Here is a 19,558-nt window from a genome sequence, read left to right on the forward strand (position 1 = left end):
GATAGATAGATAGATAGATAGATAGATATAGGGTAATTTTTCTATATATATTTTAGCTGGCTATTAAATGATTAATTAACTACCTAATAAAACTGGTTTTAGAGCCCTTTAACAACAGCTTTTTTTAAACTTTCAAGACATGCCCTGTTACAGAAGACATTGAAACTGTCTCCAGAAGTGTTATCCCCAAGAATAAAACAATGCTTTTCCTGTTTAGACAAATGCAGCAGGAGGCAAATTTGCTGGGGAACTTTTGTCCACTTCAACTGTTTCTTATTAATCATTTTGAAAAAAAAAAAAAAAACCTCTAGCCCTTCTTTAAATTCTCTCACATTCTTTTCCTCTGAACTTTTTTATAAGAAATGTGCTGAATGCCATCCAAAGCTACTGTTTCTCTGAGTAAACAAGTCTATTAAAAGGCAATCTGTTTTAATTCAAAAGCAACTTAACAAAATCACTATACTGAGCATTAGGATAACAAATCAGTGCTGACTCGTGAGGAGAGAAGCCTACATTCCCTTTCACTATTATAAACCTCAACCTCATGTTGCTCAATGGCCACAACCTTCTCTTCAGTTAAAGAGAAAGGCTGATCTAAAAGTGTTTATACAAACCTGTATGACTTGTTTTTTCTTCTTTTGATCACAAAAAAAGATGTTAGGGTTTGACAGCCTTCACACATGAAAATGCAAGGCGTTAAAATGCTTAACATCTTCAGGCAAAAAAAGAAAGTATAGAGGTTTAGAAAGACATAAGGTTTAGTAAACGATGGGCTAATTTTCCTTTTTATCAGATGGTAGTGATTCACGGACTGAAATTTAATCTGAAAATCCTCTGAAATATCTGATATCATGCTTGAGGAATGTGAATTTCCTCTTGATTGGAATACAGACTGTCAAAAAAATTATTTCTAAACAGTATTTTAATATTCTTGTGCAAGAAAAAATAATTCAACATGTATTAATTGATTAATTTGACAAAACTTAGATTTTTTAAAATGTTAAACATGATGAGAATGTATAATGTTTCCATCATAGGAAGTCAATAGTAATATAGTAACTGGATAAAAATAATCTCTGTATGTTGCTTTTAGAGGAAGCTAATTCCTGTCATTAATCACGTGCATGTCTTCAGCTGGTTTAACAATTCAAACAATAACTTAGAAACAGAAAGTATGCACCCATTTGATTCCATCAGACACAATGGCACACAGCACAATGTTGCTGCTGCTGATCAGCTTGGCTCTCGCTCTGGGACCAGCCGTAGGTTTCTATGGGGGTTCCATGACATTCACACCTGGAAACAGATTTCCAGATGGATCATTGGAGGTAAATCCAGTTCTGAAATTTTTTAATTTAATGAATCTCATTTTAATTAGTTTATTTCTGTGTTACTTTCATGCAGAGCATGTAAAATGAAGGAAGCTTATATTGTGAATGCTTAATTTCCTGAAATTTCTCAGCTTGCTGTTGTGCAAAGCAATTTAATTGTATTAATATTATTGTTTATATATTATAGTATAATATTTACACTTTGCTTTTATTTTTATGTTTTAAATTTTAACATTTTAGATTTTTTATATTTATTTTGTTGTGTGCTTTTGATACATATATATTTCATTTATTTTCTGTAAGTTTAATACTTTAACATATTTATTTAAATTATGCCAAGTCCTTTTTTATCTTAGTTTTCATCCAGTAATTATATTTTATATCATCTTTACTTAAAATACAGAGTTAAAAATAGTTTTAGTTAATAATAACAACACTTGATATGTAATTCATGTGAAACATGTGAGAAGTACAGGTGGTCTTATAATTAGAATATCATCAAAAAGTTGATTTATTTCACTAATTCCATTCAAAAAGTGAAAATTATATTTTATATTCATTCATTACACACAGACTAATATATTTTAAATGATTATTTCTTTAAATTTTGATGATTATAACTGACAACCAAGGAAAAACCCAAATTGGGTATCTCAGAAATTAGAACATAACATAAGACCAATACAAAGAAAGGATTTTTAGAAATCTTGGCCAACTGAAAAGTATGAACATGAAAAGTATGAGCATGTACAGCACTTAATACTTAGTTGGGACTCCATTTGCCCAAATTACTGCAGCAATGCGGCGTGGCAGAGAGGATCAGTCTGTGGCACTGTGGCACCTTAAACCAGGTACTGGAAGCTGTGGCACTGTGTGCAGGTGCCAAGTCCTGTTGGAAAATGAAATCTGAATCTCCATAAAGTTGGTCAGCAGCAGAAAGCATGAAGTGCTCTAAAACTTCCTGGTATACAGCTGTGTTGACCTTGGACCTCAGAAAACACATTTAATTCTATTAATGTGCCTGGTCACAGAGCTCTGTGCACAGCCAGCCCTTTTTGCAATTACTTTTTGTGTCTTGTCCTCCTTGTGCAAGGTGTCAATGGTCGTCTTTTGGACAACTGTCAAGTCAGCAGTCTTCCCCATGATTGTGTAGCCTACAGAACCAGACTGAGAGACCATTTGAAATATATCAGTCTGTGTGTAATGGATGGATATAATATACAAGTTTTACTTTTTGAATGGAATTAGTGAAATAAATCAATGTTTTGATGATATTCTAATTATATGACGACCAGCACCTGTATATCCCCAGTGTCCTCTATGTGTTTTTGGCAGATGCACTTTTACTACAGAGAGTCCAGTATGGGTCCATGTGGTTCTCAGGCTGACTGGATCTGTGAGAGTGGATCGTGTGGCATCCTCACTAACACTGAACCTGTGGTGACCGACAGCACAGCTCAAAATCTGTGGTGCCAATCAGAGGTTCACATTGCCACCAATGTCACTAGTAATGGTCCATTCGTTCTGAGGTAATTCTGATGCTGTTTTTATAACAGAACTATTATGCTCTGACTTAAGTCATTGATAACAGTCTTACAGTAATACACATTATAGATAAAAAACAAATTAATAAAAAGGATTGTTAAAAGATTGTCATATCAAGTTCTGTAGTTAATGCATATTCATAAGCTAAAACCATAAATGGCATAAATGCTCATGCATTTTATGAAATATCTCTGTTAGCTCCTCTGGTTGCTGCTGGAAGGATAATGTTCATGGTGTCGGTGGATGGACACTTCGCACTCATGTTGACACTGGCCGTCGATCTGACACTCAGTCTCCAAACAGATCCCCAGTTTCAGCAGCAATTCCAAACATAAGGTGTGTGCTTTTTAAAATGACATCATGAAAATGTATTAATACATGTATTTTGCATTTGTATTTTCATTGACAGACACATCCAGTTCCGTAAATAAATAATGCATCACGACGCATTGTCTTTTTGATAATCCTCAGGATTCCTCAGAACTGCTTCCAGAACATACATTTGCTGGCACATGATCCAGATAACGATGTTGTGAGATGCAGGTTTAATGACGCCAACTGCACAGTGTGCCATCAACATCAAAACATACATCTTTATCAGGTAACGTCTTCTAATTGCAAACTCTTCAACTTGAAGAAAAAAACTCAAATTGGAAGGGTAAATGCTTAGTTTTAAAAAACCTGATAAATTTTCCCCTGTAAAAATTATGTTCCTTGCCCCTTTGTATTTTGAATGGTTTATTGTGTTTTGTAGGAATCATGCACTTTGCACAGAGAAGATTCTCTGGAAGTGGGTGTGCATGTGTTTGAGCTCTTGCTGGAGGATTATCCCATTTCCAACATAACTCTGACTGATGAAAATGGGGTCTTCTCAGTCAGTAATGCATTCAATGTCAGCAGTAACACAGCCGCTCTCAGTCAAGTGCCTCTGCAGTTTGCAATTGAAAGTGAGTGAGAATCACATTATCTGTTATGGGTCAAACAAAGACTCTCCCTCATTCAATTAAATCATTTAGGATGCTATATAGATTTTTAGAAGAAATGTATAGAAATAACAAAAATGTGTTCAAATTAAGTAAAAAAGTAAGAAATATTAATAGCAATATTTCAATTTTTATTTTTTAACAAATCGAAAGGAATACCATTAGGCAAAATTTGGTGTAAAAACAACTTTCATTCAGAAATTGCTAGTTTATTTTACAAACAATTACAAAGAAATGTTAAGTTATACATTGACTACGGAATAATACAATCAATATTCAAGACAATGATCACTTCCAGAAAACCAATAGACATTCATTTGATTTTAACTGACTTGAACAACAGGTTTCTGTCATTTAAAAGAATGCATGTTATTAGCAAGAGCCAAAACAATGCAAGATATGTCAAAAGAAAAGCAGTGGATAAACAGGTTTGGTTTTGCTTTTGTTAATTGTTTCAGAACACGCAACTGAAAGCAGAAGTGAACTTATGCTGCACGTACAATAAATGTTCGTCTGTTGTGAATTGTGTAGCGCTGATACTTTGTGCATTTCTATGTATTTAAACATATTCCACACAATCTTGCAGTTCTTCCACCATCTCAGGGTTGTGTACCAGGTGTGAACAAACCAAGTTTCTTGACACCTACTCCTCTACATGGAGATGTGCATCATGCCGCTGTGGGAGAGGAGCATGAGATCACCCTGCGAGCACAGATCTCCGACAACAGGTCAGAATAATGTTCTGTGGCAAAGTATTTATCTTCTGTAAGTTTTTGTTATGCCAACGTTGCGTTATCTGCAACATCCAGATTTAATTGCATTTTGCTTATTGGTGCCAGTCATAACAGATTTTGAATCCATTATTTCTTTGCATTTCTAAGTGGCGTGATTAGATGCATTTAACTGAATTCCATTTTATATCACTAGATCAAGTCGGAAAGAATACCTTGACATGCTCAACTGACAATGTTTGCAGAATCAGGTTTTCCATTGAAGCCTCTTGAGTTAATGTTATCTGATCTTTCTGTTCCTTCTGTCTGTGTAGCATCTTTGACTTCCAGGTCAGTGGCCCCTCTAATATGTCTAAGACCTTGACAAGTGAGAACAATGGGGTTTTGGTTGCAACACTGACTTGGACTCCACAGAAGACGGATTTGTACCGTCGTGTACCTGTGTGTTTCGCAGCAGAGGCACTTCACAGGTAAAATGGAGTCTGTATTTATATTCACTGGTTATTTTTATTCTCTGGATAGTTTCTTAAGAGTTCTTGTCTGTCTTTATCAGTCAGTCAGAAATGAGGTGCATCATTGTGGCTGTGGCAAAAGCAAGGGTTCTTTCAGGTAAATACATTAGCAGAAACATCTTTAATGTAAGGTTTTGAATACAAATGCGAATGCTTAGAAAATTCCGGGGTTTGTTCGCAAACGAATCTGTTTTTCAAAGAATCTTTTAAGTGAATGAATCAGTGACACGTTTTATTCAATTAAGTTTAATACTTTTGAAGCACGTACCTGCCAAACTTTCTGTGATGTGGTAAAATATTAGATGACACAATACAATGACGAAATTATTTATTAATTTAAGCTAGAGAAAATAATGCTTTAACGTTAGTTCTAGAATTCTTTACTTTAATGTTTTTGCAGACAAGCAAATATAATCTCAAGGACTCTAAACCTGTTTTTAATGAATCGGTTGATTGAATAATTTTATAACTCAATCATAAAACACAAACATTTGCTTATCGCCACCTACAGACATAACGATGTTACTTACGGAAATAGCCATTGAACGATACAGTGAACGAATCTTTTTGGTCTTGTTGTGACAGTAACAAACCTCAGTACTAAAGCAAGTTTCCTTTAAATCTACTAAACCAGGTGATTTATTATTCAGGTAGTAAGTAAAACAGTCAAATTAAATGCCTTATCCAATAGAATGCATCGAGTTTTGCATTGCTCTTGTGTTCGTTGTGCAATTCTTGCATGTCTCAGTGCGTTTGCATTCACATAATTGTATAAGTCATGTTTAATGCATTGGTGTTTTTATGATTTTAAATGCAGGTGTCATAAAAATACTTAATGAGTCATATTTTTCAAGGTGAAGCAAAGGTCATCTGTGACGATAACAGTATCAGCATTGTAGTCAGTAAAGCCTCCATGGATGGGATTGACCAGAACTGGCTCCAACTGCGAGACCCCACCTGCTCCCTTACCTCTAATGCAACCCACATCCTGGGCACGATGTCCCTCAACACCTGTGGCACTACAATGGATGTATGACAACTACACACACAGTTAAATATTTGAGCATTGAAACCCCTTACATTCCCTTACTTTATCTTTGGTTTCAACACCAATCAGGACTCTGGAGATTTCATCGTCTTCAAAAACGAGATCAACTCCTTCGAGAACCAGAATGCTGTTATCACCAGACGCAATCAAGTTAAATTCGGCTTCTCCTGCCAGTATCCCAAAATGGCCAGCGTCTCCAACCGCTATGTTAACCATAAATCTGACTACATCTTCACTGAATCTAGCTTTGGCACATTTGGTTACTCGTTTGAAGTTTTCACCGACAACAGCTTCAGAAGTCAGGTGGATCCCAGCCTGTATCCGGTGCAGGTTCAGCTGATGGACCAGATCTACATGGGCATTGAAGCTCGTACTGCTCTACCAGAGGTCACTCTCTTCGTCGAGTCCTGCAGAGCCACTCCAGAAGACAATCCATTCAGTGCTGTCTTTTATGACATCATCAAAGATGGGTGAGACTTTACGCTGAACCAGATTTGGATGTTTTTAGAATAGGATGTTGTCCATTTTATGGTCATCCAGCCATAAGTATGAGCAATAGAATGTACTAATGAAAGAGTAAGTAGGCCTATAACTAACACCAGAAGTGTATTCATTATATTCCAAGCTTGTCATTGGTTATGCTTAAAACACTGCAGGAACTTTGCCAAATTAAAAGCTTGCTAAATTAAGCTTTTGGGCTACTGACAAAAAGGTTTAAGGTTCAAGCCCTTGTACAAAAGTGGGTGGGCCTCAGAGCCATTTATCACAGGTGTGACTTAGTAATGTGAAAAGCTAAAGATTGATGCTTGTATTTGTGCACCTGATCCTGTTTCAGTGCTAAACACATTTGCAGTTGGAATCAGCTTCCAGATGAGATCAGATGCATTAACACATTGGCCACATTTAAATCTAGATTAAAAAAAATCATCTGTTTAGCTGTGCATTTATTGAAAGAGCTCTGTGCTACATACAAACTGATTGCACTGTATTTTATGTATAATAATTTACTATTTTTAATTTTAAATCAGTTTTACCATTGTGTATGAAATGTGCTATATAAATAAACTTGTCTTGCATTGTTTACACGGTTGCACTTTATTTTACAGTAGGTGTACTTACATGTACTTATAGTGTACTTACAGTGTATTATATAAGAAAGTTCTGGTAATACAAGGTAACTACATGGGGTAGGGTTAGGTTCAGGGTTAGGTTCAGGGTTAGTACTTAGTTATTAGTTAATGTAATTACTATAATAAGTACATGTATGTACATGAGGAACAGGACTGTAAAATAAAGTGCTACCGTTTACACTGTAAAAAGTGAAAGAAAACAATTGTCATTTAATTATAAGGTCAAGTTACTCACAGCTTAATCTGCAAAAACTTGATTTGCTGAGAGATCTTAAAATAGCGATTTATAAGTTATTAAAACTTTTATTCAACAAGGATTGCAATAAATTGATCAAAAGTGAAAGTCATTTATAATGTTACAAATGATTCCTATTTCTGTTAAATGCAGTTCTTATAAACTTTCTATTAATCAGAAAATCATTGTAATAATATTTCACAATATTACTGTTTATTTCTGAATTTTTTTTAATCAAATATATGAGGCCTTTGTGAGCATAGACTATTCAGTAGTGACCTATTCATTTTGAAAAAGTAATGCACAATTCTAATTTTCTTATATAGGTAATATTAAAGAAACTTAAGAATGATAGACGTCAGAAGTCATTGATTTCTTTGATTGTGTTATTTCAGGTGTATTTTGGATGATACAGTTAAAGCTTACCCAAGCATCTCCACAAAGTATGACTTTGAGATCCAAGCTTTCAAGTTCACTGGAGGCTTTGATGAGGTACAGCAAATTTGCATAACAATGCCTGTGTAAATTGTGTTTAGCAGGAACATTACACTAAAATCCTCTGAAATGGTGGTGACAGGTGTACATTAGCTGCTCCGTGATCCTGTGTGCAAAAGACAGCTTAAACTCCAGATGTGCCCAAGGCTGCCTAAGTCAAGCAGCACGGAGACGTAGGCGAGATGTGAGCCAAGAAACTGCCAGGCACTACATCACCCAGGGTCCCTTGCGTGTGGCAAGACAGACTCATAATGCTGGTATATCAATATATTTTAATAGAATAGTTAACTGGAAGTTTTATTTCAGTAACGCTTTATAAGGTTCCATTATTTAAATAACTTCATGCATTAACTAACATTGAGTAATATATTACTTGTAGTATTTATTCATGTTTGTTAAAGGAATTTTTCTCCCAAAAACTTGCTGAAAAAGAAATCACACTTAGGCCATCCAAGATTGAGTTTGTTTCTTCATCAGAACAGATTCAGAGAAATGTAGCTTCACTTGCTCACCACTGGATCCTCTGCAGTGATTGGGTGCCGTCAGAATGAGAGTCCAAATCCACACCACTTCAGTCCATCAATGAATGTCTTGTGAAGCAAACAGTTTTATGTTTGTAAGAAACAAACTCATCTACATTGTGGCTGGCCTGAGAATGAGTGTATTTTTGCACATTGTCATTTTTGGGTGAATTATTCCTTTAATTAATGTTAACAGTGTAAAGTGTTGCCATCATTTCTATGCCATAATCTCTTTGTCCATCTTTCATTTTGTAGCATCAAAAGATGGTGGATTTCTACACATCAGCACAAGCACCGGGGTCTTTGCAGGACTCTTTGTTGTCTCCATTGCCGTCTTGGTGGGGATTTTGGTATATAATGTCAGAAGAACAAGATCTATTGACCGCATGCATCTACTGTCCACTTTCTGAGATCCTTTCGTGGCTAGTTTGAGTAGACGCACAAAGAACTAGATTCTTTCAGTTTCTAGTGTATCGCATACATAAGCAGTAAATGAACAGGTTTTTTTTTTTTTTTTGGAGTAAATGGTATAATCACACAACAATGATCTTTGGTGTGGCTGGTATTATACTAATTCTTAGATATCATCTTTTTTTTCCACTTATTTCCTTCTTCACTTTCACACAACATGCCTCACTGAACATAACACCGTTATTAGGATATATAATTACAATACCAAGAATGAGATGGCATTACAGTGCGGTTGGGAGAACATAACCTTTACAAATGAATGTTGGTTTTAAAATAAAATGCACATTTCAGGATTTATGATGTTGTGGTTATTTGCCAAAATACACTCTTTAGTCCATGTTGTGTGCAGAAAGTGTCGTTCACTTGTTATTGTATGTACTGCTTTACTTTTAGTCATAATAAGAAATGGATTTTGAAGAGTTCAGCTCACATATATAAATGAAACAAAGTTAAACTACACTGTAGAAAATGCAACTGCACAATTTCCAGCTAACGAAACCTTTTGGGTCTCCAGTTTTTTTAAGTTTTCTCAACAGTTTATATTTAACAGTGTAGTTTTATAGTACTTTTCACACACATGCTTTTGTGAAAATAGAAACCACTCAAGAGAGAAAAAAAAAATATTTTTATGATATTAAACAAAAACTAGTAAACTAGTATCTCAATTATACTAAAATGACCCTGTCTAGAACAAAGTAATATAATTTGCAATAAACCAGTTCCAATTGCAATCTTTCAGATTACAAGAAAAAAAAATGCATTTAAACTTACTTATTTTTTTCTTAAGGACCAATTTAAGTTAGTAAAAAAGAGCATGTTTTATTAAAAATATTCACATTTATCTAAACTAGCAATTAAAAATATTTAAATAAAAATAATCTAAATGTTTATCACAGCCTTTCTGCAGCATTTTTGTTTAGTCTTCATGAATGAGGTGCTTCACTGAGTTTATGAAAGAAAATAAAAAGTAGGCCAACATTAATTATTCCAAGCAACAAACCTGTTTATTGATTAAATACTATAGTAATCTCAAAAACCATCTTGCATTCATGTCACCTAGATCAGGTGACTTATGAAAAAGCAAAACTTTCTGCTGAAAAAAAAAATTATGTGAAAACAATGCAGAAGCTGCAGGACTGGAAGTGTGAATACTCTTTAAAGTTAATTACCTATCAATATCCTTAAATGAAAGAGTTTTAATCACTTTTATCTATAGACCCACTTTACTCATCACTTTACATATTAGCAAAAGCAGGTTTATATGTTAAAGTCATATGCATTAAATTATTTACTGTTGATTTACAAAAAAAAAAAAGGTATTTGCTAGTGAAGCAAAGGGAAACATGAGAGGATTAAATATTAAAATGAATTAAAACACTACAAAAGTGTTGCTTGTATTTTTTTATTATAGATTAAGTTTACATTTTACTCAAACTCTTTTTAGGTGTGAGAAACATAATCAAATATATGCATTTGATAAAAACACTGATAAAAACTATTTTTTTGAATTCAATGTAATTTTTTTTAAAGTAAATACAACAAAGATATACATATATATACTTTGTATGCGTATGTATATATAGCATGGCAAAATTTCCAAATATCCAAACAAATGAAATCTATGACAAAACTGGATATAACAGATTTGATGAGATTCTTTGACTAGAGAAGTGATTACAGTATTACAAATATATTACAGTGATTTAGTATAACTATTTTCAATCAGAAATTGCTAGTAAATTTCACAAATAGTTACATTTAAGTAACATTTATTTAAACATATTTTTTTTTATTTAAGAAATGTTTCCTTGGCAAATAGCTAAAATAAAAGAAGTTCAAGTTTTTATTTAGTTTTATATATATATATATATATATGTGTGTGTGTGTGTGTGTGTGTGTGTGTGTGTGTGTGTGTGTGTGTGTGTGTGTGTGTGTGTGTGTGTGTGTGTGCGTTTTAATTCATTCAATGTTTATTGCAAGTAAAATGGTTTTACTTTCAGTTTTAGTTAACTATAATAATCCTGATTTGAACTGCAGTCAGAATCAAGTATTTCACCCACATGTTAAACTGATGATTGACATAATGAGCAGAGTCCAAACTCTACAAACATGTGCTGCGGATCAATAAAGTTGCATCAGTTATAGTTGTACGGTAATTTACTTGCTCAACTAACTCAACTGGTTCATTCTTTCAGGGTGTCATGTGTCCTCCTTAGCCTTTTTTTTTTTTTTGACATGATCAACAGATCTTTCATATTCTGAACAAAGAAATAAAAAATTATAATTTAAATGGCGACTCCTCTTTAAAACAAAACCAAAGAGACAGATGCACGTTTGTGGTTGCATTCTTTTGCATATGCAATTTAAATGTTTGTGCAAATAATAAAAATAAAGTGCAAATAAAGTGCATATATTTGTATATGCTATATTAACATATTTCACTTGTATACAGTATGCATGTGCTATATCAACGTACTGAAGTTTGTGTGTCTGACCACAAAGATGTGAAAAGAAAATGTAATTTTTTAGCAATAATCAAACCAAGATGATTCAGTGGTTTCCTTTTCTGGAATTCATGACAGATGAAATCATGACTGTCATTTCCTCCATCAGATACAATAAAGAAACCTGTTCCCAGATGCAGAAGACATCAGTTCTGATCAGGATGTCTCTCACCTCTCTGCTCTTGGCCGAGCTTCTGCTCTTCACCACAGTAACAGCCTCACACTTCTTTGGCGGCTCGATGACTTTCCACCCCAGAAGGAATCATGATGGATCATACAAGGTGAGAACTCCTGAATTTTAACTGTTTGAATTACATTTATAAATGTATGCATTTATGCATTTGGCATGTTTTTTTTTTTTTTACCGGTTGTTAGACTGGTTTCTACACTCACAGAAAAAGGTACAAAAGCTGTCAAACAGGCAGTACCTTTTCAAAAGGTATGAATATGTAACATAAAGGTACTAATATGTACCATTTAGGGGTAAATAAGGAAACAAATGTAAAACTTTTTAAAGGGTATCACCCCAGTGACAGTTTGTACCTTTGTGCATTCATTTAATTCAACATGCTTCATAAAGCATGCCTGAATAGTCTTATTAAAAGTTAATTAGAGTTGAATGAACTACCACTTCAAGAAATGTGATACATGAAGCACATTTTTGTGCAACAAGTTCTTTATACTATGTCAGTGTGTCAGTGTGTCAGTACTGTTTTGTTTGGGTTAAATGTGAATATGGCTGACAAAACTGAAGACACTTAAAAAAAAAGCTGATCACAAAACTTCTTTAAACAAACAAACAAAGAACTAAATAGAGCTGAAGAATGTATTAGTGTGTACTCATATGTACCCAATCACACACACACACATACACACACATACACACACACACACACACACACACACACATATATATATATATATATTATAATGGATTATGGGTATAGCAGAATTCAGCCAAAACAATGGTTAATTGGCAAAGTTTTTGTCAGAAAATACAGTCAATTTACCAATTGTGTGTATAAAATCCTAAGTAAATATTAATGAATAAGATAATAAACCACACTCAACAATATCTTTACCACCAAACTTCTCATGTCAGCTCTCATGTAAGAAATATAAACTGTAAATCCATTTTGGCTGTATAATTCAAAAATATTTGTACTTCCTAATAGCAGATTTTGACAGCTAGAACTTATTTTAGTCATAATCCACTGAATTCTTCAGGTGGAACTTCGCTTCAAGACGACCTACCATTCCTGTTATGAGTATGATTACTGGCCGTGCAGCTCTGGGGACTGTGGAAATGATGTCAGTACTGTGATTGGTCAAGTAGATTCGAGTCCGAATGGCAACAACTGGTGTCAGTCTGAGGGAGTGATAACAAAGATGCTTTCCACCAACAGCCCATTCCAGCTCATGTAAGTAAATATATTTAGAAGAACATTCACTAAAAATATAGATCTGAACAAAATGTAAATATAAAATGTCGACATGCATGTTTCAACAGCAAAAGCAGTTGCTGCTGGATTTTCAACACAGTCACAAATTCTGGAGGATGGAGTCTTCTCACTTACATTGACCTTGGAGTGAGATCAGACACCTCAGAGCCCAACCGATCGCCAATAACCACCACCCTACCATTTTTTAGGTCAAACAGCTGTTTATAAGAATTAATGGAAGCTTCTATTCATCTGTTTGTTTAATCATGATGTACATTCAACATGATAAAGTCATAGGATTCTACGTTTACATTCATGTTGCCGTATTGTTTTTTGTTGCAGAGTTCCTCAAAACTGTCCAAGGAGGTACAATATTTTAGCCTTTGATCCTGATGGTGACCATGTCAGATGTAGATTTGGACTTGGACAAAACCAGGAATGTGAAATCTGCAACCAACCTGCTGGTTTTACGTTGGATCAGGTGAAGAAAATAATATGTCTGCATGACTGAAGCAGGGATATTAAATTTATTTCAGAAGTAGTAAGTAAGGTAGTATGTTCAGTGTATTTAATATATATAGACAAACATAAATGCAGTAATCTATCAAATCAATTGAAAAACACAATTTAGATGATTTAGACTTCCATTGCTTAAATTAATGATAAAATATTTTTTGATTGCTACAAACACCTTTGAGCAACCATTTCATCACTTAATGTCTTGAGTTGTTCTTACTGTTTGTGTTTACACTTTTGCCCGATTTACTAAACAATTCTATGCCCATGACTGAAGTTTATATAAAAAATTAAATTCTGTACTGTACGCTGAGAAAATAGTATGACATGGGTCATAAGTATTTCAGTTCAGTCATATCTTTGATTTTTTCATTCACACTTTTTAATTTTCTTCTAAATGTAGAATAACTGCTCTCTATCATATTCGCACACCTGGGTGCCTGGAGTTTATTCATTTGAGCTGGTGCTGGAGGATTTCCCCATTCAGAATATTACTCTGTCCTACACCAACCAACTTTCAAAGGAAATATATGCAATCAGTTTCATCAGAAGCAGACGTGCTGTTAATTATCATGCAACTGCAGCTATTGCACCTCAAGCATTCCCACTTACAACAACCTCTACAACACGTTCATCAACCACTGCAACACATTCAACAACACCTACAACAACTCGTACAACAACAACCACTACAACACGTTCAACAACAAACACTACAACACGTTCAACAACAACTAGTACAACAACACCTACAACAAACATTACAACACGTTCAACAACACCTACAACAACTAGTACAACAACACCTACAACAAACATTACAACACGTTCAACAACACCTACAACAACTAGTACAACAACACCTACAACAAACATTACAACACGTTCAACAACACCTACAACAAACACTACAACACGTTCAACAACACCTACAACAACTAGTACAACAACACCTACAACAAACACTACAACACGTTCAACAACACGTACAACAACTAGTACAACACCTACAACAACCACTACAACACGTTCAACAACACCTACAACAACTAGTACAACCACACCTACAACAACCACTACAACACGTTCAACAACACCTACAACAACTAGTACAACAACACCTACAACAACCACTACAACACGTTCAACAACGCCTACAACAACTAGTACATCAACAACTACAACACATTCAAAAACGCCTACAACAACTAGTACAACAACACCTACAACCACTACAACACGTTCAACAACCACAACGACAACAACTATGTCACCACCAACAACCTCAACACCTACAACAACCACTGTGCTACCAAAAACAACCACTACAATAACCACTACATCACCAATAACAACCACAACCACAATCCCTTCAACAACCATTATGTCACCTAGGACAACCTCTACATTACCAGCAACAACCACAACACTTACAACCACTATGTTGCCAAAAACAACCACTACATTACCAGCAACAACCACAACACTTACAACCACTATGTTACCAACAACTACAATAACCACTACCTCACCAACAACAACCACAACAACGCCTACAACAACCACTACATTAACAACAACAACCACAACACTTACAACCACTATGTTACCAACAACAACCACTACAATAACCACTACATCACCGACAACAACCATTACATCACTGAGAACCACAACGTCCCCAACAAAAACCACAACAACACCTATAGCAACCATTACATCACCGATGACAAGCAATATGTCACCAAAACCAACCACAACAACACCTTTGACAACGACAGAGACAACTACAAATACCACAACAACTAAAATAACTTCACCTACAACAACCACACCTGAACCTACTAAGACCACATCTGAACTCACTACAACCACAATACCCACAGTTATACAAACAACAACCACTGCGGCAACAGAAACAGCTTTAACACTGAGCAAAATACCCCTTCAGTTTTCTCTTCAAGGTGTGTTTGGAACATTTGTAAAGTATGCTTTCAAATTATGCTATATGTTTGATTAAATATATACTATACATACTTTCAGTTGATGGTCCAGCACCATCTTGCACCGAGGGAGAATATCTACCCCGGTTCCTTCACCCAACACCACATCATGGAGAACACCTGCAGGCTCGTGTGAATGAAGAGCTTGAAATCAGAGTGAAAGCTTTTGCATCTTTTTCTAGGTATAAAAAAAAATCCGGACTGTCATTGTGTAATTGCAAAGAAATTTTTGAAAGTTTCTCAATGTTTTTGCTTTATTTTTTGTGTGTTTTTTTTTTCTTTGTCATCTAGAATCATTGATGTCATCATTAGTGGACCACTGAACAGCACAAAGTACAAAACCACCACTGGGGAATATGTGATCTACTGGACACCAACTGCAGAAAACTATGGACAACACTTTCCATTTTGTTTCATCGCAGAAGGACAATACGGGTATGTTTACTTAGTAAATGTAATTTTTTATTCTTTTTATCCAGTTTAAAATCAAATTATGAGAAACACCTTTCTGTTTTAAGGTTTGATATTTACCAGTCTGAGATGAGATGCGTTGTTGCAAAGGTGAATGCTGAAGGTATGTAAATCAGTTTATCAATTTAATTTATTAAATTAATTCCTTTTTTCCATAATGCATACCTCAATAATAATGGAATTCATGTGTGACATGAAGTAAATTAACTAATGAATTAAAAATAGGTAATTAAATGAATTATATGAAATCAAAATTGACATTGTGTGGCTTTTAGACCATGTCTGTTATCCTCTGTATGATAGTGTGCACCTAAATGTTGATTAACCTTTGACTAATAAACACATTTAAAATGTACAATATCTACTAGTGAAACCTGACCACAAGAATTGTTGACTCATCTTGTACTACACATTTGTTTTTCCGCTCATTTGTTGCTGTTTTTTTTTTTCTTGCTTGAATGAAATTTGTACATTTGCATGTTATTAATATTATTTTCAGGACCGGTGACACATGTAACCTGCACTCAAAACTCAATGTCAGTGACAATTGAGAGATCCTCCATCAAAAACCTCCATGGTGACCATTTGAGACTGATAAATCCGTCTTGTCAGGTTTACACCAACAGTACCTACGTGTTCACCAACACACTTCTAAATGAATGTGGTACTCAGATTGAAGTGAGCTGTTTTATAATGAACATTTACAATCAAAATCAGATCCTGTGAATTCCAGAGCTAAACTATTTCACAACTTCTGTTTCTTCGTAGGAGAACAATAATGAACTCATCTTCAAGAATAAAATCATTACATTCGATGATCCCAGGGACATTATAACCAGAAAGAATAAGCTAGAAATTGAAATTCTGTGCAAGTACCAGAAAAGAACCAACGTTACACTGGAGTTTGATACTCACAGACCACCAGTCATCATCTCAGAAAAAGGTTTTGGCACATTCAACTATCAGTTTGAGTTTTATGTTTCGGAAAATTTCCACACCAGCAGAGGCTCAGAATCTTACCCGCTTGAGTACGACGTGGGCGATAAGATCTACATGAAGATCGAGCCTGTCACTCCAGTCCTAAACACTGAGATCTTCCTTGAGTCCTGTGTGGCTACACCTTACGATAATCCCAATTACCCAATCTCCTATCCCATCATAAAGAACGGGTGAGATTCTACAAACTTTATTGATCATTTACACTTTTTACTCATGCCAATATTACACGTTACACTTGTCTTATCAGTTTGTCACAAATGAATCAAGTGCTTTTCCGTATTTCAGATGCAACGTGGATGAAACTGTTCAGTTTTTCTCAAGCCACCAACAATATGTCCAGTTTGAAATGGAGGCCTTCAAATTCATTGAATTCCATGACCAGGTAAGGTTAGATTCGCATTTAGTCCAGACACACACATACACACACAAACATACACACACACAGAGAGAGAGAGACACAGATACACACTACAATTTGGGATCAGTAAGGTTTAAGTCTCTTAATAATGGTGATGGAATAATGCTAAAGGAAGGCTGAATTTACTATTTATTGCAAAATATTATTAATTTAAAATATCTGTATTCTTTTAGAATATACTTTAAAATAAAGTTTATTCCTGTGATGCAAAGCTGTATTTTCAGCATCATTTCTCCAGTCTTCAGTGTCACATGATCTTCAGAAATCAATCTAATATGCTGATTTGCAGCTCAAAGAACATTGCTTATTATCAGTGTTGAAAACTCTATGTGGAAATAATAATAAAAAAATGTAAAACATTCTTGCTGTATGTCAAAAGAACAGCATCTATTTAAAATAGAAATCTTTACTGTCACATTAAACAATATAAAGTGTCTTTGCCCAATAAAAATATTAATTTCTTAAAAAGAAATTGCAAACCCCACATTTTTGATGTTGATTGATTAATTAGTTAATTATCTGGGCACAATGTTTCATATAAGTGCGAGGGCGATGCATTAGTAAGAACTGAAATTTTGAAAAGACAACACATTTTATTTTTATTGAGAATGGAACATTTTACAACAAATCTTTGGTTGCCCCATGGCCCCCATAACGTTTTAAACGTTTTTCTGAAAGCGAGGTTTCACATACACTCTGATATAAACTCCATTAGAGAATACAGCACATATCTACAAGTAAAATAAAATAGAAATATTTCTGTTTAACCCTGCCTTCTGCCTTTTTGTCTTCCTCTCTTCCCTCTCTAGGTGTTCATCAGCTGCTCAATCATCATATGCCAGGCCAACAATCCCAACACCCGCTGCTCTCAGGGCTGTGTCAACAGCACAGTCGCTCCACCGTCCCACCACCAACACAAAAGAGAGGCTCCCATCCAGACCAGCAGTCACTTCATCTCCCAGGGGCCCCTGCGGCTAAAGAGGAGGGCATCACGTAAGACATCTCATTCATTCAGCTTACGGAGCAGATAACCGTACTGAACAAATGGTGCTAACCGTTTCAAATTTGACTCACATTTCAGAGGCCACCGTAAGCCCGGGACTGAATCTAAACCTCGTCGTCATCGCTCTTTGTCTCGTGGCAACAGTTACCATGGTGTGTGGAGTGATCGTCTACCGAGTCAGAGGGCAAAGGATGGGATACAAACCTGTGCCATCACATGAGTTTTAGTCATGTCAGCTGATTTTTTTTTTTTTTTTTTCAAAGCATAATGCTTCATTTTTCCTGTGAAAACAGAAAATTAACAAAACTACCAGTGTGCTTTCAAAAGTTGTGATGGGAATCCCTGGACAATGTGTGTATTGTCCTTATCTTATTATTATTTTCAGTAAAGTAATATGAGTTAAAAAAAGATTGGGACTATATCAGCCATCACACTTTAGATTTGGGAACAGTTTGCACAATTAACTAACAATTAACTAAAACTTTATATATATATATATATATATATATATATATATATATATATATATATATATATATATATATATATATATATATATATATATATACACACACACACACACACACACACACACACACACACACACACACACACACACACACACACACACACACACACACACACACAGCACAGACCAAAAGTTTGGACACACCTTCTCATTCAAAGAGTTTTCTTTATTTTCATGACTATGAAAATTGTAGAGTCACACTGAAGGCATCAAGGGCTATTTTCTGTTCCAAAAATACTCCTTCCGGTTTGAGCAATGAGAGCACAACAGACTTCACTGATCAGAGCGAGAGCGTCGCGAAATGTCACAAAAGGAGTTTGTTTTTGATTGCCAGGGCAAGACAACCCTGCACAGATTACCAAAGAAAAATATTGAGTGAAAACGAGCACCCCCCCCCCCCTTTAAACTGTTTCAGTGAATCAGAAGACAACCAATTCAATTCAGTTCATTTGTGTCATTCATTACTTAACAAAACTGCACAGAAGTCTCTTGTCTCTTGTCTTCTCTTGTTGTTGTTGTTTTTGCAGTTTTATATGTTGGTTAATATGCTTTTATATTATATGTGTATGTTGTTTATTAACAGTGAAATCTGATGCCTAATTCTTTTAAACTAGTGTTACTGTTTTTTACTTTGTTCATTAATTATTTTTTTTTAATTCATCATGGGTACA

The 19,558-nt window shown here is 34.9% G+C and overlaps 2 protein-coding genes across 2 annotated transcripts; both read left to right on the forward strand.

Annotated features, from left to right (window-relative positions):
* Window positions 1–335: 335 nt before the first annotated feature.
* Window positions 336–9,294, forward strand: LOC127934216 (CUB and zona pellucida-like domain-containing protein 1). The gene is made up of 13 exons (XM_052531451.1): window positions 336–1,328; window positions 2,667–2,860; window positions 3,075–3,212; window positions 3,348–3,477; window positions 3,631–3,823; window positions 4,446–4,587; window positions 4,905–5,060; window positions 5,144–5,199; window positions 5,957–6,132; window positions 6,220–6,620; window positions 7,911–8,007; window positions 8,093–8,267; window positions 8,787–9,294. Exons 1-13 carry the CDS (start codon window positions 1,203–1,205, stop codon window positions 8,939–8,941), a joined length of 2,139 nt encoding a protein of 712 aa, XP_052387411.1. The 5' UTR covers window positions 336–1,202; the 3' UTR covers window positions 8,942–9,294.
* A 6,216-nt stretch (window positions 9,295–15,510) lies between these two features.
* On the forward strand, window positions 15,511–18,754 carry LOC127934093 (CUB and zona pellucida-like domain-containing protein 1). The gene is made up of 8 exons (XM_052531268.1): window positions 15,511–15,593; window positions 15,759–15,902; window positions 15,986–16,041; window positions 16,438–16,616; window positions 16,707–17,107; window positions 17,223–17,319; window positions 18,165–18,348; window positions 18,437–18,754. The coding sequence occupies exons 1-8, from the start codon at window positions 15,511–15,513 to the stop codon at window positions 18,583–18,585; spliced, it is 1,293 nt and encodes a 430-aa protein (XP_052387228.1). The 3' UTR covers window positions 18,586–18,754.
* Window positions 18,755–19,558: the final 804 nt, after the last annotated feature.

This window comes from Carassius gibelio, chromosome A18 (genome assembly GCF_023724105.1).
Source record: "Carassius gibelio isolate Cgi1373 ecotype wild population from Czech Republic chromosome A18, carGib1.2-hapl.c, whole genome shotgun sequence".
Classification (NCBI taxonomy): Eukaryota; Metazoa; Chordata; class Actinopteri; order Cypriniformes; family Cyprinidae; genus Carassius; species Carassius gibelio.